Source organism: Natator depressus, chromosome 2 (genome assembly GCF_965152275.1).
Source record: "Natator depressus isolate rNatDep1 chromosome 2, rNatDep2.hap1, whole genome shotgun sequence".
In the NCBI taxonomy this organism is placed as follows: Eukaryota; Metazoa; Chordata; order Testudines; family Cheloniidae; genus Natator; species Natator depressus.
The window spans coordinates 37,613,128-37,635,846 of record NC_134235.1 but is presented as its reverse complement, the minus strand read 5'-3'; the positions used below and the strand labels follow the sequence as shown (position 1 = coordinate 37,635,846).

Here is a 22,719-nt window from a genome sequence, read left to right as displayed (position 1 = left end):
TCTAGGAGTACAGAAACTTTAGCTACTGCAGGTCATATTAAAACATTCCTGACTAACTATACATACAATAAAATGCCAGTAGAACACCCTGATCAGCTGAGAAAGATTAAGAATGTATTCTGTAGGAAAACTTACATATTAAACACTTGGAACCCCAGTGGGATTGTTAACTGCTTTCTGAGCAGCCTCTTTAGCTTGGTGGGCTTGTAGTACAGCTACAGCTTCATCAACCTAATAGGATAAAACAATTGTTACAAAATAATGCTTTACTTAATTTCAGTACATTTAAGAGAGTGAAGCAGCTAAATTACACAAAATACACATGTAACATCAAAAGGAGGGCTTAGATGTTAATAGTCTATCTACCTTCGAACGAAGAGACTCAGGAGACTCAAGCATATGAAGGAGTTCAGAGTTGTCAATCTCCAACAACATACCGGTGATTTTACCCGCCAGAGTAGGGTGCATAGCCTGAATAAGGGGAAACAGCCGTTCACCTAGAAAAACATTAAGACACTACAGTCAGCTACAGTGATTGATTTCATTAAAAATTAATTTAGCCTTTAACAACGCTAAACATAGGCACTAAAATCTGTTAAGCAATCTATGGACTTGTACCTAAATTCCTCAAAATTATTAAAAAGATAAGTATTATATCCTACTCATTTGAATGCTAAAAATAAAAACTCCTGAATATGACTGTATAAAACTAGAGTATCAGTCATAAAAAACAAGATTAAAGGAGCCTTTAAAGTAATCAGCAATGGAGTCTATGCAAAGCAATCACAGACTCAGAGGTTAACTGTTGCACAAAAGTAGTATCCATTAAAAGCCTAAATTATAGCAGTATCAACCCCACTGATATGCATTCGATGCTCTCACCTAGTTAAGGCTTTTGCATTAGGTAAACAAAACACTGGTTTATTGCAATAGAAAATATATCAACTGCCTAATCCTAACCTAAAGTGGTCTGATATTTCATTCATGTTAAATGACATACTAAAATTTCTCCAGGGAGCAGATCTCTCCATTCTACATCTGCTGAGGACAGACTGAGCAGTGTTAGTCAGATGTCAAATCCTACAATGTGAAAAGGGGCAAGTACTTTCATCTTAAAAACTCAACCATGTATCCTACAATAGTAACATTCAAAATACTCCTTTACAACTGATTAGAAGCACATATTTTAAAAAGACTGAAAACTATTTAATCTCTATTACAATTGGCTAGTAGGATCAAATGTACATACCTAACATCTGCTTTTGTTCTTGTGGAGGGGCAGAAGCCAACATGGAAGCAGTCAAGGGTTCCTGACCTTGCACATGGACAGCTGGCTGCAAGTTAATAAAACGTATTTTAAAGTTAAATTCTGGAACATTGAAATATATTTTATACCTCCACAACTCAGAACATAAGAATGGCCATAGTGAGTGAGACCAATGGTCCATCTCGCTCGGTATCCTGTCTTCTGACAGTGGCCAATGCCAGGTGCTTCAGAGGGAATGAACAGAACAGGGAATCTTCAATGTAACAACCATGCCTGCATATTTGTCAAATATTAGAAAAAATTATGGTTGAGTAATTTTCATCAAGAGGCTGGTAAAAGATGACTGATATTGCAAGGCACACTAATGCTGACTCAATCCCTTGCTAAGCATAATTTATATATTAAGCAAAGCTCAAGCGCAGAATGTATCATCAAACACAGAATGTATCATCAAGCACTTCGGTAGTACAAAACAAGTAGAACAGGGTCATGTCCTCCTTAAAAACGCTTCAGATTTATTTTAAACTCCAGGCTTACAAACTTGGTGCCACAATTTGGTACTTGAATTTTGGTGCAATGGGGGGAAAACTAATGCAGAAACACACAAAATGTCAACCACATAAGTGAGAAAACTCAAAAATATATAATATAACAATAGAAAATAAGCTTTGTTCCCAATATATTTTAGATTTGTGAAAAATAAAGCCATTAACACAGAGGTGACAAACTACAGCCCACGGGAACATCCAGTCCAGCCCCTGAACTCCTGGCCTGGGAGGCTAGCTCCCGGCCCCTACCCTGCTGTTCCCCCTCCCCATGCAGCCTCAGCTCACTGCACTGCCTGCGCAATGCTCTGGGTGGCGGAGCAGTGAGCTCCTGGAGCAGCAAAGCTGCAGAGTGCGGCCTGACCCGGTGCTCTGTGCTGCGCGGCTGCCCGTCATGGCGTAGCCGCACCACCAACCACCAGTGTTCCAGGCATCAAGGTAAGGGGGCAGGGGAGTTCGGGGGGGACGAGTGGGTGGGTGTAGTCAGGGGCCAGGGCGGTTGAATGGGAGCAGGGGTCCTGGGGGGGGGGGGGGTGTGTGCCAGTCAGGGATCCCAGGGGCAGGAGTCTCAGGGGGCAAGAAGCAGGGGGGTTGGATAGGGGGCAAGGGCCATGCCATGCCTTGCCTGGCTGTTTGGGGAGGCATAGCCTCCCCTAACCGGCCCTCCATACAATTTCAGAAACCCGGCGCAGCCCTCAGGCCAAAAAGTTTGCCTGCCCCTGCCTTAACATCAGACTCTGTGGCTTCAATGATCTCAGTGGTGAAGGCAGACGCTTTGCAGTTATGATACAGATTAGGCAAAAGGAAAGTTTCCTCAGCGAAGACATCAGTTGGCTACCAAAACCAAGACTACATACCTGCTGCATAGCAACCTGTGGCTGTGTGTTAAGATGTTGTTGAGGATTACGAACACCTGCAGCATACTTGTACTGTGGAACTGTGCGTACAGCAGGAGTGGCCGCAGCAGCAGCTGCTGCAGGACGCGGACCCATTGTCTGTGTTGATGTATTAGCTGTAAAGATTAACATGATTTATGTGTTAATAATTCAGCTTTCATTAAGCTTACATTTTGTACAAGTCAATGAATGGACACAGTGTTAGGACTATGATGAGTACCTAATTTTAATATTGTATTATATTTGATTACAGCAATGTTACTAAATAAAAACACCAATGGTCAACCTGTGGGCTCAGAACCAAAAGCATGTTTCGTTTCTCATTATTTTGCTAATTACTTGCTTTTTTTTTTTTTTTTAAACACTATAAAAAAGCACCATGGAGAGAACATCTGCTTTTGATTAAACAGGTTTACTTGAATTTCATTCTACCCCAGTCATAATTAAGGGCGATTCTCTTAAAAAATTAAAACATTTTGCCAATTAAATTACCCTAAAAATTACTTTAAACTATTAGATGAGTTACTGAGATATAGCAGATTAATACATTCTGAAAGTGCTTTTCTTTATGTAACAGTGGTCCCCAGAACCTGGTCTCTACCACTTACTGCTGATCTCTAGACAGCAGAATCATAGGATATCAGAGTTGGAAAGGACCTCAGGAGGTCATCTAATCCAACCCCCTGCTCAAAGCAGGACCAGTCCCCAATGTTTGCCCCAGATCCCTAAATGGCCCCCTCAAGGATTGAACTCACAACCCTGGGTTTAGCAGGCCAATGCTCTAACCACTGAACTATCCCTCCCCCCAGTACTGTCATGTGATACTGGCACTCCTTGTTCCCATCTGCAACAATGTTAAGAGCTAAAAATAAATACTATCAATATTATTCTTCCACATAATCCACTGCTGTAGTTACCACAGGAATGGTACAGATACAAATGGGAGGGGGAAGCCACCCACGCAATATCATTAAGATGTGGCCCACAGTATGAAAAAGTTGAGAACTCCTAGTTAATACTATTAATCTAGTGGGTTACGTTGATCTATATATTGAGCAACATTTTCTCATAGTTGCAAAAGAACTGGAAAATGCAGGTTAAGAGTGAGAAGGATTAAACAAGCAGCCTCTCCTAGAGACACTAGGTCAGCCTCAAATATGCAGTCTTGACAGGGCACATTCGTAAGCAGGAAGAGGGTTTGATACTGGGAGAGGGGTAGGTGGTAGAGAAATCACAGCAAGGGAGTAGGACGACAGCAATCTAACATGCAAGGGAAATACTGAGAAGTATGAAATAGCCATATAGCCATAAGCAGAAGAGAAATGGATGATGCGATGGGGAGTAGGAGCCTCCTCAACCTCCCTTATACACACGGGGCTAACATGTTAGCTGGCCATTAGGAGGTCAGAAACCCCAAGTCAGCTAGGGCAGGTACAATACAGAGCGAAGTGGTACCTCCTCTGCACTACTGAGCTTCAAAAAGGTATTTGAAATATTATTCAGCATTAACAGAATCTCTGTAGTGTGGCCACAAATGAATTACATACCTAAAGAAAGGTGGATATTGGTGCAGCCTGATGTAGGAACATGCAACTTTTAAACCTGAAACTCACCAACACGTTGTGTTGACATGACTCGTGGAACCTGTGAAGAAGCTGGTCTCATGGTACTAAATGGTGGTCTGGGAGCTGCTGGGCGGATAGCACCAGGCATGTTCTGGAATGCTGCATTTAAAACAATGAGTGTTTAAGTTGCATCATGTAACAATACTGAATGGTGATGAAGACTCATTTTTTTTCCTTTGCCATCCTCACATGGCATAACTATATTACAGACAAGTGTAGAAAGGGAAAAGTCAGCAGTCTAGTTTTTGGGGGGGCTGGAATTCAACCCAATGACAATTTGTGATACAGCTGCTAAATAAAACCTAGGTGGTTTATTATAAAAACTATTTTAAAAAGTTAACCTTAAATTAGGTTTCCTGGCAAACATCTGCAAACAGGAGCCAGAACTGGCATATTACCTTTCTACCAATTACATGTAATGACCATCAAACATTTGTATTTTAGTGCCACATACTTAACCTTCGCTAGACAGTAAGTGTTCCATGAATGCCCCTTTATTTAGAAAGTTAAGGAGACTACTTACGATGAGGTCTAGCACCCTGAGCAGTCCAGCGAGGACTTGGTCTGAGTTGAGCAAGTTGGCTAGTTGGATAATATGCAGCACGGTTCTGAGTCTGTCAAAGAAATAAAATGACGTGTTTATTAATCTTGATGTACCTGTTCCACCCACCACTCAGCCATTTCTAAGTACCTTCTTCTACAAACTTTCCTATTTCAAATATCTAAAAAAATCCTGATTTATAGAATTAATGTATTGTTCCATCCAGAAGTTTAGACATTTTCAAAGGTTCTTCAGTACTTAAATTCATAAAGCTGGTGATTTTGGTTAACATACTAACATTACAGATGTTTTATTAAGTCATAATTTACTGCTAAATCTAAACTGATTCTATCAATGGTATAGAATATGAAATTAATTATTTCTATACATACCGGTGGGAGAGCTGCCATGAAATAACCTGAAGGAGGTGCTGGTTGGTAGGGGTTGATTACAGGATTAGGTACTGCTCTCACACTTGCCATTCTTTGCATATATTGGTTGGTGAGGTGAGCCTGGCGCTCTTCTTTGCGTTGGGCTAGAGCTACATATAATGGTTTAGTGGCCACAATTCTACCATTCATTTCTGTGACAGCTTTGGTTGCTTCTTCTGGTGAAGAAAAGCATACAAACCCAAATCCTTTGCTGCGGCCACCTTCCATCATGACCTGCCAATAAAAACAAGGTAGTTTTTTAAAACCAGCCTGGAGCAGGATGTACAATTTGGTACAGGTAAGAACTGAAGTCCAGGTTTCTGAATTATGTTTTACGCTTTCTGCAAGTGGACAGTATATGAAGTATACTGCTTAGTTTTGAGACATAGTATACCCACTGTCAATGCTGCCTTCTGCTAGGGAAAAAGCTCCCAGTCAATTGGATTGGATTCAACAGGCCACATCTCAAATTTTTGATCTAACCTACAGTTGTCTAAAAATCAAATAATCTGTTCCAGTTTTGAACGGAGGAATATATGTATTTAAAAATCCCTTTTGATCAGTTGCTCTGCATACAATGGACCTGCAATAGCTCCTGTGCCAGGACCGTGAATGGCACATGATTTTTATTGTTTTCTTTCACAGCTGGTTTATTGGATACAAGTCTATCCTCTAGCAACACTAGTCACTTCAGGCCTATTAGTGAGGAACAGTATGAACGAACCATTGCATTGAAAAAATGTTTGATATTTTGTTAGTAATGTCAGCATCCACTCATCCCAGATAAGGATTGAGATTTCTGGAGTTTTTCTATGGTTGATTGGTCTGAGTTTTTATTGTTAAAGATCTGTGAAAAAGTGAGAGAAATAAATACTCATGCAGTGGTTCATGACAATGAATGTGATGCACAAAAAGGAGTAATAAGGTACCGCAGACAGTCTATAATGCATGCATTTTAAAAACTGTTACGATCACTGCATCCAAAAATACAACATGAATACACCTTTAAAAACTGTATGAGTTAAGTTTTTAGTAAGAATCAGTACTCAAATTTAATGATGGTTGGATGTAGGGGTGGTTATACCATATCTCCACATCTCATTTTTGCCAACTGAAAGGAGTTGAGAAAAAGTTGAATGCCACTCACTTCTTAGGTGACAAACCATCACTTTCCTCCTTTCACACAAGACACTGTAAAACACAAATGAAGTCTAAAACACAAATGAAGTCTAAAATGCTAACTTTACCTTTGCACTAGTGATTGTACCAAATGGGGAGAATTCTTTTCGTAGACGCTCATCATCAATCCCATCATCAAGATTTTTCACGTAAAGGTTTACACCCTAAAAAAATAAAACGACCCTCTTTAGAAAAGACAGAATTGCTAAAGATTAGTAATAAAATAAACTTGTTCATTCAATTTAAAAGTGTAACCTGGTATCTGGTGATCCTATCCTGCTTCATTTGTTCGAATTTGCGCTTGAGCTCTGTTTGTCTTTCCACTTTTTTCTGAGCCCGGCCAACATAAATTTGCTTTCCATTGAGCTCCTTTCCATTCATCTCATCCACAGCCTTCATAAATACACAAAGGGTTACCAATGCTCATAGTATATTAAACCTAACATTTTTTTCAGCCACTGACTAATGCAGTTTAAGTGCACAAGTTATATAAAATTTCCAACAATAAAAACTAAATATTTTCCCCAGCTACTGCCCCAACAGATGTCAAATATGGTTAATTGAAACAAAGCCATCTCAAGAACCTCTTGGATCATACTGCATTTAAGTGTAAGATGATATGTACAAGTGTATTTTCTGTCCAGTATATGGACAAAAGAAAAATTAGAAGGAGACAGAAGTAAACACTCATCAATTGTACAGTTAAATGCACTGAAAAGAATATTAAAGATATCCTCTAAGATTTTTTCTGAAAACCAAGTCCCATAGAGAATACATATCAAAAACCAACACCATGTTCATAGCCCTGTTTAACTCAGGGCTAGTCTACATTAAAGTTAAGTTGACCTAACTACACCACTCTGGGCTGTGAAAAATTTCACGCCCTGTGTGACATAGTTAAGCCAACCCACCCCATGGTGTAGACACCATTAGGTTGATGGAAGAATTCTTCAGTCAACCTAGCCACAACCTCTCAGAGAGGTGGGCCAAGTATCTACAACTACAGCGGTGCACTTGTGCCCCTATACCATTTCTAGTATAGGCATACTCTGAATCATATGCAAAGAGAAGAGGGTTAAAGGGCCATCAGCTCAAAAATCATACACCTGAATTTTACCCACAATTGTTAAACATGTAAAATTACTGTCAAAGATTTAAGAAAAATTTTTCCCAAATTTTGTTCACTTTATGCATTTGACAGCGCCATCCATGTACTCAATTTCTTTTTTTTTCCTCCTGCATCTTTCACACATTTTCAAAATAGGACAATATTGAATGTCAATTCTAAATTGGTAAGGGCACTCTAGCAGAGGCAATACTGGACACTAAGATTTTGAATTTACAGTATATCCCCTTCACTGTGAAAGCTTTAGTACAGGTCTATGTCTATTAATTTTAAAGACATTTGTAATGTGTATTTAACCATATACCAGAATCACTTCTCTACCATTGTGCAAATGCATTACAGTTACTAAAGTGAACCATTTTCCATAAAAATGTAATACATATATACAACACAAGAGAGCTTAACTACACTCAGACTAAGAAAATGTGCAAACCTAAATGTTACTTATATATTTATAAGGTGGGATTTATTCTAATCTGTTGTGTGCACATTTGTGCTGGTGACAATTGAGGGAAACTAAGATGCTCTTTCTAACTCCCAGCCCTGTAACGTTAGCCTACGCTCAAAACAGCATTCTTTTGGTCCTGCAAATCAATAGTAATAAAGATTATATAGGCCAAATTATGTCCTATTTTTTCCAGTATGTTTTGCAAAGGTGTAAGTAACTATAGCTTAAAGGACTGTCCATGTATACAAGATGGAATAGAGTCCTCAGGTCACTTGTCATAGCTGTGTTGGCTCTGCAATGCAAAAAGAAATAAAAAGCAGCGCAAACCATATGCTGTTACTAAAGCAAGTAGATATGGCTGAATACATACGGGCAACAGTTGTTGTGTAAAGTTTCTAGTCTTAGTAATTTTTAAAAAACAATGCACTCTCCCTGCCCACTTCTCATAGCCACCTGTTGTATCCTGTCTTTCAGATCATAAGCTCTTTGGAGCAGGGGTTACTTACTGTTTTCAGAGTGCCTAGCACAACGAGACCCAAACCCCACTGAGATCTGAAGGCACTATTACAATATAAATGTTAAATAATTTAAAGGCCATTATATCATTTCTAGACAGGAATATTTCTGGGGAGGCAGCAAACTTAGTCTGCTCAATGTGAATCAAATAAAAAAACCCACTACATCATCCAAAACAGATTTCTCTCCTGTTTCCTCACATCTTTTTATAAAAATCAAATAAAAAATTTGGAAGGATCTACAGGATACAAAAAAAGTTTGTATTCAAGACTCAAAATTACTAGTCTCCCAGAATGATGCATCTAAAAAAAAAAAATCCTGTGTAAACTTACTTTCTGGGCATCTTCATGTCTTTCAAAGCTAACAAAGCCAAAGCCCTTGGATTTTCCACTCTCATCGGTCATAACTTTCACACTTAAGGCAGGGCCTGAAAAAAGTATGCAATATTTGTATTACATGTACATTCTATATACCCGTCTGTTTGGTGGTTAAATCTCAGTATTACCTGCAAGATGTTACATCTTAAGAAAACTACAGAATTACTAATCTGTTCCATTCACAATACCATATGATGTTATGAGATCTTACACACCACTTGAAGATGTGGGTTTTCCAGAAAAATCCATTTTCCAAACACCCCCTACCCCTTTTTTAAATAAAGTTTTACAACGTTCACAAGTTTTCTAGCTGCTTTATAGTACAAAAGGACACATTCCCTGTCTTGGAGATTACAATCTAGTTTATATTAGTGTCTAACTAAGGCGTGTGTTATCACTGATGCTATACAGAATGTCTATTGGTCCCGACATTTTCCAGTTGCTAAGTGTACAGCAGATTCCTTTCCTGAAGAATGCCCCAAGTGTGTTGCCATCCTCAGCCCCTAGAAGCACTTTCTATAAGAGCCATGTTTACTTAAGACCTTTGGCCAAAACGTTCTGTCACAGTTGCCTCAAGTTAGGCTCCTAAATCTACATTTTGGTATTTAAACAGAAAATGACTGATTTTCAGAAGTACTGAGCATCCACAAATCTTACATATGCCAACTGAAGCTCAGCACCTTTGAGAAATAAGTCACTTGTATTTAGGAGCTTAACATTAGGCACTTGGTGTTTTTCACTGAAGTTGACAGCAAGATTCTGCATAAACAAATGGGGCTTTCCTTGATGAGTTTACCTTAACTGACATTACCCTGAAATTTTATGATAAATTTCAGTATGTTTTATTTCCTTTGTACAAATGCACAGGCAGGGCTGGTAGCCCCCCCTATTAAGTTCGCTCAATACTTCTCATTATAAAACTGTTTTAATTTCCTTATAATTTTGCCAAATCAACAATTTGGGCTGAAAGTTTCCACCCTTGGTGTCTGCCTCAGGCACAATTTTTCCAGAAAATTCCAGCTGAAACAGTCCAGTCATTTCAGAGAACAAGGTTAGGGGAAAAATGCATTGTTTAGCCCATATTAAAAACTTATGGTGACCTTTTTATTGAAAAGTGCTAATGCCCCCCCATGCTTTGAAGCAGGACTTGAATTTGGCATAGGAGTGGCCGGTCAAGGACATGCCTTTTGCTAACCCCATGAAAATCCAGCCAAATTTAGCCAATTTATAAGCCTTACAAAAACAGGTTGGAGGGGATAGGTCAAAAGACATCTGCCCATTTTTGCAAGCAGGAGAGTCTATGCCCACTAGAGCACTTCCAGAGCTTGGAATTTACTTCACTCCACCCTTTCACAAATGACACAGTGGGCATCATATACTAACTTTAAAAGGACATTAGTCATCAAGCGTGCGTATGAATTATGAAATCCTTTTTTAAACACAAGCAAGATCATAACACATCTGGAATTAAAACAGTACATAATGACCCAAATAAATCAGAACGAGAATTTCAAGTTTTGTACACTAAACTATTTCCTCCATATAATTTGCTAAATGTCCTATATCACCACCCATGTCAATAACTAGAAGATGGCTTGGCAGGTGGTATTAACATGTTCGAAAAAACCATTTACAAAGATTTTAACGTCACTAAGTTCAATAGTGATGTGTCACAGTATGAATTACTAGGCCATGAATGACAGGTTTCAGAACAACAGCTGTGTTAGTCTGTATTCGCAAAAAGAAAAGGAGTACTTTTGGCACCTTAGAGACTAACCAATTTATTTGAGCATAAGCTTTCGTGAGCTACAGCTACATCCGATGAAGTGAGCTGTAGCTCACGAAAGCTTATGCCCAAATAAATTGGTTAGTCTCTAAGGTGCCACAAGTACTCCTTTTCTTTAGGCCATGAATGACCACACCAATAGAGACTTCAGGCATTAAAAAAAATTGTTATGTAAGATTAAATTTAAACCTCTTGACACTGATATTGTCAATAGCTTAATTTTCTATATTTCCATCCTTAATTCAGAAACCAAGCAAACAACTGCATGAAACAGCAGAAGACCTTCAACAGAGGGAAGAATGCACAGGTGTACCCGCATGGCAATGGAGATGTAACAAAGGCATCATTCATTTACACGTCTTTCAAAGATCCACTAGTCAATGGCCATACCAAACCTAAAACACTCACTTCCTCATTTCATTTGTAAGTCCAAGATCCTCAGAACAATTTATATGTATTATTCAAATGTAATGCCCCCCCTGTTGTTTTTAACTGGATGAGGACATTTCTGATGGCCAGTTTTTCGTGTGTGCTACTCTGGACAATTGAAGTTCTTTAGTGGGTATTAATCAATCACTTCTTTGGATCTGAATGCTGAACTGACAACTAACTGTTCAGCATGCATGCATTTTAATTGTCTCTACACAATGGCCTGAACCCTAATGTTAAAAAGGTTTTAACAAGCAAACTGAAGCTTGTCTATTTGTTGTTATATAACAATGTGCAAAATTAAGACATTACCAAACTTGCCAAAGAGTTCCTTAAGTCTTTCATCATCCATGTCTTCTCCAAAATTCTTGATGTAAACATTGGTGAACTCCTTTGCTCTAGCTCCAAGTTCTGCTTCTCGTTCTTTACGGGATTTAAACCTTCCAACAAATCTAGTTACAGGAAACCAAGGTGACTATAGGGTTAAAATGAATCTATCCAGGTCCAAGGTTTTTCCTAGACTACATACATCAGCACATGGCTAGACAAATATTCAACCATGGGTTATTTCTTAAACGCGTTATTGATCAATATAACGATATGAAATCCCCAACAGATAACATACTTAAGATACAACTTTACAAGAGACAATTAGACTACTATTTACCATTTAAATCCCTTTTATCATAGTAATTGTGATAGCAATCTTACAAAAGCCTTGATAGGACTGTAATTTTCATTAGTGTAAAGCTTACTTTTCAGCATCAGTAATCAGACAATGGGGAAACTCTAGCATAGTGGTTTTTGCTACACTAAAGTTTTTTGTAACCTTCAAATATTGTTTCTATTGCCCATCTGACTTTTAGGCAAGGGACTCTCACTAAACCCCCAACTTTCCTCTTATCTACAGAAGCCTCATATCATAGTGTTCCTCCTTACTAGTAAGGAGGTATGGATCTGGCTTGCTCTTGAATTGGCCAATGCCAAAAGCTGATTGAGAACAGTGAGGTCAGTTCCTACCACCAGGGGAGGAATGTGCTTTTAGCACAGCCTTTGTTGGCCCACAGAACCACTTCACTAGAATCACAAATGCTACTACATGAACGACTCAATTTCTGCACCAGTCGTCTCGTCTCTCCAATTATATTTTAAAATTACCCCACTTGCAAACCCACATCCCAATCAATATGGCTCAGTAGTCTAAAGTTAACATTGCCTTGACTTGGTTTGTAGCTACATTTGGACTTTAATGTTGATGATGCCTGGTACTCTGCAGATTTTGATAGTCAGGAAAATGGTTAATCTACTTTAAAATGTTCTTCAGGGGACTGGGCTAGATGACTTCTCGAGGTCCCTTTCAGTCCTACTACTCTACGATCTAAATAGAAGCCTGAAGCAAATGTAACTTTCATGGTACACTAAATCATGTTTAGTTATTTAAACTACAGGCTTTTTCAGTGATTAACTTGCTGGAACTATTGGGCTAGTTACAAAACTACCACCACCTATTAAGTGCCTCAATTCAGCTAAAATAATGGTATAAAACTACTTGGAAGAACCTCCCATAGCAACCTTTTACAGAGCAGGGCCTCATACCTCTAAGATATGGACTCTCCCTGGCTGCTGCCTCACTTCCTCTTCTCTATGTATAAATGAAGATAACAGGAAAAAAAGAATGCTGATTTTCTATTATTCCCATTTTACCAAGCCACTACCATCCTTAGTCTGCCCTCCAAAAGACTGTTACAAAGCCATGCTTGTGTTGCACATGCTAAGTTTTAGCAGTACCGTGGTTTGGAACAGGGATCATTATTATGTCCTAAGAATCTTTTGTGTAACACATTCAAACCTCCATTAGACTAGGAAACAGGAATCCAAAGGTCAAACAAGAGCTTTCGTGTCACAGTTTTTGATAACACCTGCAGTGGGTATTGTTTTGAATACTTGATGGATTCAATTTTATTCTAGCCTGATCAAGAGGATTTTATTCTGGCTTGAAGACCAGTAACAGGTCCCAGTTTCCAACTGTATGACATTCAGCTGTAAACACATTAGCTGCAACATTATTTTAACACCATAAATTGCGCTTTAAAGACTTTAAAATGTCAATTTTTATTCACATTCCCTCTTACCTTCAGCATATGTAATCAATATTTTTACCGAGCAACTGCACTAGATTTCAAAATTAGCAACATATTTAGAAAAATCTGCCTTTTCTAGATAAAATTCAGGAAGTAATCTACTTTAGGTTGAATTACAGTCTGTTGAGAGCCCCAGAGTATATATTTATGTACTTACACTTTGCGGTCATTAAGCAGCATACCGTTCATTTTTTCAATAGCTCTTTCTGCTGCTTCCTGTGTCTCAAAATGTACAAATCCATAGCCCTTAGACCCATTTTCATCACATACTACCTATTAAAGAAAAAATGTCAACTTGTCAAACAGCCCCAGTATAGTTTTGTAGCTTCTAATATCAAATCACTGGGCACATTTATTACTTTCCACTTACCTTACAGGAGAGGATGTTTCCAAAAGCAGAAAATGTATCATACAAAGCTTTATTATCAATTGATTTGTCTAAGTTCTTGATGAAGATGTTTCCAACACCACTTTTGCGTAGAGATGGATCACGCTGAGACCACATGATGCGCACTGGCTTGCCTTTAATGACGTCAAAGTTCATGGTATCCAAAGCTCGTTCAGCTGAAAGAGACACTAAAGTTAGTGAGAAGTACTAAACCATTTATCTTTATCAACACACTAACTCCACTTGAAGTTCATTAATTCTTGGTTAACTTGTAGCCATTAGAGATGTTTTGATAATGACTTTCATACTCCCATCTCAATGACCAAAATAACTTAAATCTCTGAACAAAACACTACGTATGGATATTGAATGAACATTAGACATAATTAATTCCATTCTACCAAAGAAAAATATATAAACTGGATTGCCGATTGGTAGGTTTTTCTCTATTCCTGGGTTAACAAGAGCTGTGATCACTGTGGACAGCTTGTGCTCAAGATACAGTATGGAAGAGCAAGGATCACAATGTATCAATTGGTGGCAACTCTTTCCACCCTAGAAAAAGTCTGCTGGTATACTTACACCAGCAAACCCTCCTAGTGCAGATATAGCTTACACCAAAAAAGCGCTTTTGCCAATATAACTGACATCAGTTCTGCATGAAATAAGTTACAACAGCAAAAGCACTTTTATGCTGATACAACTACATCTACATATGGGTTCCTATTGGTATAAAAAGTTGCAAAAAATTGTACCTCTAACATTACCAGCAATTTTTGTGTAGTCATGACCTGACCTAAGTCTAGTTCCTGAATAAGTCCAATACAACCCTTAGAGCAACATGTTTACTAAGATGGTGTGATGCGTAGAAGAGGGATCCAAGAACGACGAGGATGAAAAAGCAAGGCTAGGACATATTAGTTTAACCAAGTTTATATTGTTTTCAAATATTCAAAGAAAGACGTGAACAGAGTGAACAATGCATGTGACAAGCATTTAACTCATTAGCACAGAAATACTATTTGTACTTCTAAACAATGGATTTAAGGAAACGTTTTGCCGTACTTTTCATATACAAACTGTTTCTACAGATAAAGCAATTTTTTTTTTTAGAAAATCTGCAAGATGTATAAAGTATTAAATATTAAAACAGTTATATGAAATAATGAAGAGAAGGTGGGTACATAATATCTTTCACTGGACCAACTTCTGCTAGGAGACAGACAAGCTTACAGTTTACACAAATGTACTAGATCTCTCAGATCTGAACAACTCTATGTAAATGCAAGAGCTTGTCTCACACACCAACAGAAGTTGATCCAAACAAGATACTACCCACCCACCTTGTCTGTCTAATACAGGGGTGGCCAACCTGAGCCTGAGAAGGAGCCAGAATTTACCAATGTACATTGCCAAAGAGCCACAGTAATATGTCATCAGCCTCCAATCAGCTCTTCCCCCTGGCAGCACCTCCCACCCACCAGCAGCACCTCCCCATCCCTCCCTGCACCTCCTGATCAGCTGTTTCTTGGCAAGCCTCCAGGAGAGGAGCAAGGGCATAAAAGGCTCAGGGATGGGGTGGAGTGGGGGCAGAGGCAGGGGTTGAGCAGTGAGCACCCCCTGGCACATTAGAAAGTTGGTGCCTGTAGCTTCAGCTCTGGAGTTGGTGCCTATACAAGGAGCTGCATATTAACTTCTGAAGAGCTGCACGTGGCTCCGGTGCCACAGGTTGGCCGCCTCTGGTCTAATATCTTGGGACCAACACAGCTACAACACTACATATAACATGAAATAATGTAAGTTAGTTTTTAACCACTCCCATGGAGTAGCTTATCCAGTAGAGGTCCACAGCCAATTTCTTTGGAAGGAAGAGTAGGATTTCTGATGTCACTGTATTTGACATTTCCATCTTTTAAAAGTAATCCTCCGTGTCCATGGGATGCTAATTCCTAGCAGTAACATGACTAAAAATCGCAGGCACATATGAAAAGAGTGAGAAAAGTTATTTAAGCAAGTAGTGATGATACTAAATTATGGTGGACATATTTATGGTCTCCTGGACTAGCTTCTTTCAGAGTTAATCTCTTTCATATAAGTCTGGAGGGGGAGTTTAAAACAGAGCCCCAGTAGATGCGTGAAGTCTCAACCAATAGTACTATATAGCCTGTTGAACTGCTATCTGCATTCAGAGAAAGCGATGCGATGTAGGTAAGCAGCAACCAAATCAGAAAAACCTTTGATACAAATAAAAAGCTGTAATTATCAGGACTAAAATGTTGTTCACTTTCAAAAGAAAAACATATCAACTCTATGGAATTATCCCTTTTAGCCTATGAGCCCTTAAGCACCATTCTTTTTACAAAGTATTCTTTACTGTTGTAGTCATCCAAAAAGATAACCTGACTTCTATGAAAAGAACAAAATTGACAAATTATAAGCAAAATGGTTAGAGCCTGTCCTTTTCACAACAAAAGGAGACTGAATAATTTTAGTGATATAGTAGAAAAATGTTAATGGAAAATCAAAATACTGTACTGTATTAGTAAGCCGTTCTTTTAAAAATAGTCATGTCATTTAACCATTTTTTCTAAGTGGAAGGGTCAAACATGAGTTGTAGAATTTACTGCCAATTTCTATTTCAAAATCTACTTAAAAATTATTTCTAACAAGATGAATGCTGCCTAAATTACTAATATTTTATGCATTTTTGCATTGCCATCTCATTGCTATCCAAACAGGTGCATATCCTAGCCCAAAGAAAATCTTTATATCCTGATCACTGCCTTTTTTTGATAATGCACATGCCTCTGTTACTTCTACCTAATTTTCAGATTTTCACATTAATCTAGAGATCTGTTTGTGTTGAAAGATTATTTTCTCTGCAGAAAGTAAGTAGGTACATACTAGTGATGGGGTCTACTATTTGAAAGAAATTGATGGAAAATTGGTTCCACTTAAACTTTCAGCCAAACAGATGACATATCCCTATATTCACATATAACAGTATCAGTTATAAAGTGGAGGAATAAAATGAGACTAGTATTTGCTCTGGAGAAAATATCAGGTTGCATAAAACACTTCATTAAAATTGTTAAACTGGATAAAAATTAAAACTGTACAAAATGAAAGTTTATTCTTCCACTGAATAGCTAATGCAATGTACACACAAATTTAATTATGAACATGGAGTTGGGGAGAATGGACAATTTGGGTTATAGTAGTGAGAAATGGAGTCTCATCTGAGGCTAATAAAAATCAGAAGTTGTTACCATCAAACCAGTTGGTGGCCAAGTGAAATTAATTGGAGGATTCAGTAAAATTCTCACTGGTACCACAACTGGAGATCATTAGAATCATTGTTGGCAGTCTTAGAACAGGGGCCAAAAATGAGTTCATTATTTGTTTCCAGTAATACTTAAAGACTTGTGCATACACATTAATTGTTTGTAAAGGATAGTGTCGTTCCAGGACACATTCCCTAAACATTTGTTTTAGGGCAAGTCCAGACTACCCTTTTACAAACATCAACTATAGTAAGTTAGTGACCATATTTTAAGATTGGTGCAACCTTCCCATGTAGACAAGGCCAGCGCAAAAAGTCTGAACAGCTGTTGCCCATGATATACCTGGTCTGGATAAACAGATGTCATCAGCTTCTATGGCTGCCAATTTGGCACCTTTCCTGAGCATTGAATTCACAGCAATTCTTAAATAATAACCTTTGTATAGAGAAAAAGTTTAAATTCCTTTTCCATCTGTAAAGCTCTAGTCACTTAGCATAAAATGAGAGCTGAATATGCTTTAACCTCAAACTAGATATCAGAGTCAGTCACTGGCCTTTTCCCATACCTGTAAACTTACAACTAATAAAACTGACTGCATCTAATATATTTTAGCTTCTTTTCCATAAAGGACTGTGCATTAGTTTGTAAGAGACAAATAGATTAAATAGTTAACTTAGTACAAAATGGCCACACCTACTGAGTTTACCCATGTTATACTTTTGCTGATTCTGCTTAAGCGTCTATTGAATGAGTCACTAGTTCCCATTTTAGTTGGGAACTGGACAGTCCGCTTCAGAAGTGACTGCACTTTATCACTTTATATAGACTCTGCATGGAATATATCCTATAAAAACAGGAATGGTTCTGCTACACATATACAGAAATATATTTTAGTACACTAAGCAAAATGCTGTGAACATTATTAATCTAGAAATCTTCTGAAAAAAGCTGCTGTTTGAGACACTATTTGCCCATAATTATCTCTAGTATACAGGGATTAGACAATATACCTGTGTTCTAGCCCTGATTGACACTGACTCATTCTCATCAGATAAACCACAGAATGAAGTGGAAATACTTGCATACCTCACAAGGATGTCATCAGACATGATTAATGTTTGAAAAGAGCTTTGAGTGTCCTGGATTATATGTGAAACAAGAATTTCAAAGACCTCTTAACTAATTACTAATAGTTAACAAAAATAAAAGCTATGTTAAAGTATAGATAAAAATTAAGCCTAGATTGAGAAAAGGCAGATAATTCAAAGTTCATCTTATCCAACTGAAACTGCAGATAAAATTTAGGCATAAAGCACAATGAAATTACCTATTCAATTGAGTGACTAAAGTGATAAGATCAACCCTTGTAATATACAAGGGCATGTTTCAATACAAAATCAGAAAGAAGAGTGGCATATGTTGAATTACCTACAACTTCCTAAAGCACTTACACATGCCATGAAGTTACCACACCAAAGTACTGACTGGTTCAGTCCCAACCCCACCATTTTTCCTTGTGAGAACCGTCTGGATCACAACACAAGGGTAATGGTTGTAGGCCTTTGTCAATTTAAAACCAGAAAAATTTAATTTATAAAATAAGCATTTAAATCCTCTCATTTTGAAATATTCATTGAATAAAATTAAAAGCTCTCTAAAGTGTGAGAGAATTGTTAAATAGGCTGAAGAGACCATATCTACCATCCTGTAAATATAGACAGTTAATACATACAGATGCCAGCAAATCTGACCCAGGAATCTGGCCATAGCATATACCAGTACATAGGAAAATTAATTTCAAACACCAGTTAATCCACATGCCTGAACAGTGGGGAAACCAAGTGGTTTTTTTAACATTTCTAAAAATACGCATTTTGATATTTGTCAAATTGTGTTTTAATCAAAGCCATCTGAGATAATGACATTTCATAATCAGACAAGTCATTCCATTTCAAATTGGTCAGATAGAGCCTACAAACTATAATTCCAAAGGAAGGCCTTGTATGCCAAGGTTCACCTTGAAGCTCTCTTCACAGATCATTTGTGAACTGCATAAACATAATTTGTCTTGCTTTGCTTTAACCTAACTTATAGCTGCACCAACATTGTAATGCAAGCTTTTACAACTCAACAGTACACATTGAGGAATTTACTGTAGACAAATTAAGTACCAAAAGCAAACCTGTTAGATGACACAAACAGATTGTAGATATTCAACACATTTCAAAAGTAAAACCCTACATTTTGCTCCACAAACCTGCTATATAATGCTTAACTATTTTTTTTACACCCATCCATTTCCATGCACTGTATGTGACTTCATATCTGACTACTAGGTTATTTCACAATGGCTTGACACTTCCACCTTTTACCACTTCACCACATCATGCCTACACGCCCAGAAATTCCTAGGGCAACAACGAAGATGCTAATTACTGTGGCATTTCCTTCGAACAGGCTTTAATTCCCTCCGTGTGCGCAGCGTGTTAACCTCGGAAGAATTACCTGGACACACCCTTCCTGGTGACCACCGATACTTTCACGAGCCCAGGGAAACCAGGGAGTCGCTGCAGTGAGGTTGAAACTAGCTTTGAGCAGAGCCGCTCGGGCCGGCGGTTACAACTCGGCGAGCTACCGAACGCTCTTCCCGGAGGCAGGAGGCCTTTGGGAGGCGAGGCCCATCTCTCGAGTTTGATGGGCTCGCAATTGCTTTCGGTTCCCGAGCAAGCGCCTCCCCCACGCCACGAGGCGCAGACACAGCCCCAGGCCGCATGTCACCGAGCAGCAGCAGGGGCTCCAACGCACAAACTTCCGCAAGCACCGCGCCAAGTTTTGCTCGTGTCCCAACACCCCCCCCCGGCCCCCCTCCAACTTCCAGCTGGGAAAATACCGGGAAAAGAGGAGACCGGAGAGGGGCTTCACGGCTCTGCAAAGGGAGCACCAGCCACCCAAGGGGGTGGGGTAGGCAGACTGAGCCCTCGCAGGGGTGAGGGACACTGCGGCTGGGGGGAGGGAGCACTCTCCCCGGTTCCGACCCTCCCGTCTCAGGGTGTGGGTCTGCCCCACTGCCCCCCACAGGTGCTCACCGTCGGCGGGTTGCTGGAAGTTGACATAGGCGTAGCCCAGAGACCTGCGGGTGATCATATCCCGGCAGACGCGGATGGAGAGGATGGGCCCGGCGGGGCTGAACTTCTCGTAGAGCATGGCCTCGGTGACGTCGGGGTGCAGGTCCCCCACGTACAGGGAAGCCATGGGGTAGCTGGGGGCGCTGGGGTTCATCCTGCCGCCGTCTCCAGCAGGGGAAGGGGTCACACTGACGCGAGGAGGCCGCGGCGGCCCCGGGCTCCGTGAGGGGCGAGTGGAAGATTCGAAACTTAACGGCTCCGGGAGGTGGATTCTCGGCGGGGAGGGCCCGGCTCGCTCGGGGCCGGCCCTGGCGGAGGTCTCGGCTGCTCCTGGTCTAGGCGGGGGTCGCTCGGTGTCTCCTCTCGGCTGTGCCGGGTCCGGGGCTTCGCTTCACCGGGTTATTTTATATCAAACCGGCCGGTTTCGGGGGGGGGGATTTTTATGGGTTTTTCAGGGTTTTTGGATTTTTTTTGGATTTTTTTTTTTTTAGTATTTTTAGTAATAAATGGTGCGGCGGGGCCGGGCCGGCGTGTCCGGGGGGCCGGAGCACACGCACTGCGCACACAGCACCGACAGCGGCCGGGGGACAAGGGGGAGGCCGCCGCCCCGGCCGCGCACTATATATAGCCGCCCCGCCCCCGCCCGCCCCCACCGCACTGCACGCCACGCACCGACCGTACGCAGCGCGCAGGCGCCAGCCCAGGGGAATGAGGGGACGCGCACAACGCCTGAGCGCAACAAGGAGAGCGAGGGAAAGCCGCATGCGCCGAACAGGGAGCGGACGACAGACTACACGCAGCAGGAAAGGGGAGTGGACGAGAGCGCATGTGCTACGTGACAGCAGCGGGGACGACCGTACACGTGCAAAGGGAGGAGAACAAACTTGCTCGAGAGCGCATGCGCAGTAGAGATGTGTGACGACTCTGATGAGACATAAAGCGCGTGCGCCGCTGAAAGTCAAGCTGTCTAGCTAGGGATGATGGCTTAGGGTCTCAAGAGCGCGTGCATAGTGCTGGAGACAGAAGAGTAGGCATACGCTAAAAAACTGTGTGTGTGTCCGTCTGTCCGTCCCCAGCAGGGGAGGTCAGGACGATACTGACCGCGCAGGCGCTGTGACAGGAGTGAGCGCTCGTGTCACATGTGGTGTGAGGCGGAAGGCCCTAGAGCGCATGTGCGGGGATCTGTCTCCGCTCAGCGTGGGTAGGAGGTTTCTGCTGAGCTGTGGCTCGTGCCCTTCGCCAGCGCTGCGTGCCTGCCGCGCGCGTCCCATGAGGGAGCCCGTTTCGTGGGGGGAGGGGTCACAGGGGGGCTGTTGTTTTCTGAGTCCCCGGGGGGGGGGGCTTTGCGCGCGGCTGAGGCGGTTCCGCTGGGGCAGCGCTTGGGTGACCTAGTCGCGGCCTTTGCTGCTCGGCCGCCTCTCTGTCCCCGCCCCGCTCTGGGGCGCGGGAACGGGCTGCGCTGCCTCGCCGTGCGCCGAAGGACAGGGCTGACCGAAGGACAGGGCTCCGTCGACCTCCGCTCCCCCGCCTGCGGTACAAGGTGCTGCCTGGCAGGCGACGTTCACCTGCAGCAGCCGCTGCCCTGCCTGCGTGTGTTCCCATGGCGCCATGAGGCCGGGGAGGTAACGCCTTGCGGGGCCGTTGGGCTCCAACTGGCCCATTGCAGGCAGAGACCGGTAATCCGTATCCTCCTTTCCATCTGTAAACTGCCCCCTCCCCGACCCACCTGGGGCTAGAGTTTGGCCATGCCCAGCTTCTGCCCACATTCAACATGCAAGCTAGCAGTTCTCAGACTCCTCATAGACTATCAGGGTTGGAAGGGACCCCAGGAGGTCATCTAGTCCAACCCCCTGCTCAAAGCAGGACCAATCCCCAATTTTTGCCCCAGTTCCTTAAATGGCCCCAAAAAGTCAGAGTAGGAAAATAAACTACATTCAAAAGCAGCTAAAAACACAGTAACAGGTGGAAACAGCAAAGAGATTTAGAGTTATGTGACCAGCCAGCTGTCTGCTGATGATCATTTGCTTTAATATGAGACCTACTCATATGCAATATGAACACTATGGCTGGGGCTTGTCTACACTTAAAATGCTAATGGGGCACTGGTGGGCTTCTGTGAAGACCAGGGGTGTGCACAGTAATTTAAATTTGACTGCTTTTGGGTGGGCACGGTCTGTGCCTAGCCACAGCCTGGGCTGGAGGAGCTGTCAGTTTCTGCCATGGCCCAAGGGGCTGGGGGAGCTGTGACCCTGCCATGGCTCAGGGGGCCAGAGGTCCTTGCTCTCCCCACTGTGGCCCCACAGCTGGAGGAATTCTGTGACTCCACTGATTACTGGGGGCCCCCAGCCCCTGCTTGTCCCCCATTGTGCACGCTCCTGGTGAAGACTCTACCTGTGCCAACGGGTGTGCTTCTCCCATTGGCATAGGCAACCTACCTCCCCGAAAGGCTGTAGCTAGGTTGACAGAAGAATTCTCCTGTCCACCTAATGCTGTCTAAAGCGGAGGTTAGGTCAGTTCAGAGGTGTGTATGGATTTTTCACACCCCTGTGCAACATAGTTACACTGATCTAGTTTCCTAATAAATTTGTTAAGTCTCTAAGGTGCCACAAGTACTC

At 41.3% G+C, this 22,719-nt stretch overlaps 1 protein-coding gene across 2 annotated transcripts; it reads right to left on the bottom strand.

Annotated features, from left to right (window-relative positions):
• Positions 1–135: 135 nt before the first annotated feature.
• PABPC1 (poly(A) binding protein cytoplasmic 1) lies at positions 136–20,700 on the bottom strand. Of its 2 annotated transcripts, none has more exons than XM_074944023.1 (14): positions 20,066–20,700; positions 13,678–13,871; positions 13,465–13,580; positions 11,488–11,618; positions 8,907–9,001; positions 6,740–6,877; positions 6,553–6,648; positions 5,267–5,539; positions 4,857–4,947; positions 4,322–4,432; positions 2,670–2,824; positions 1,250–1,334; positions 367–497; positions 136–231 (listed from the first exon to the last, which is right to left on the bottom strand). In XM_074944023.1, the coding sequence occupies exons 1-14, from the start codon at positions 20,256–20,258 to the stop codon at positions 139–141; spliced, it is 1,902 nt and encodes a 633-aa protein (XP_074800124.1). In that variant the 5' UTR covers positions 20,259–20,700; the 3' UTR covers positions 136–138. The 2 variants fall into 2 exon arrangements, with proteins under 2 accessions (XP_074800124.1, XP_074800123.1); XM_074944022.1 differs by having other exon boundaries at positions 11,479–11,618; positions 20,066–20,698.
• Positions 20,701–22,719: the final 2,019 nt, after the last annotated feature.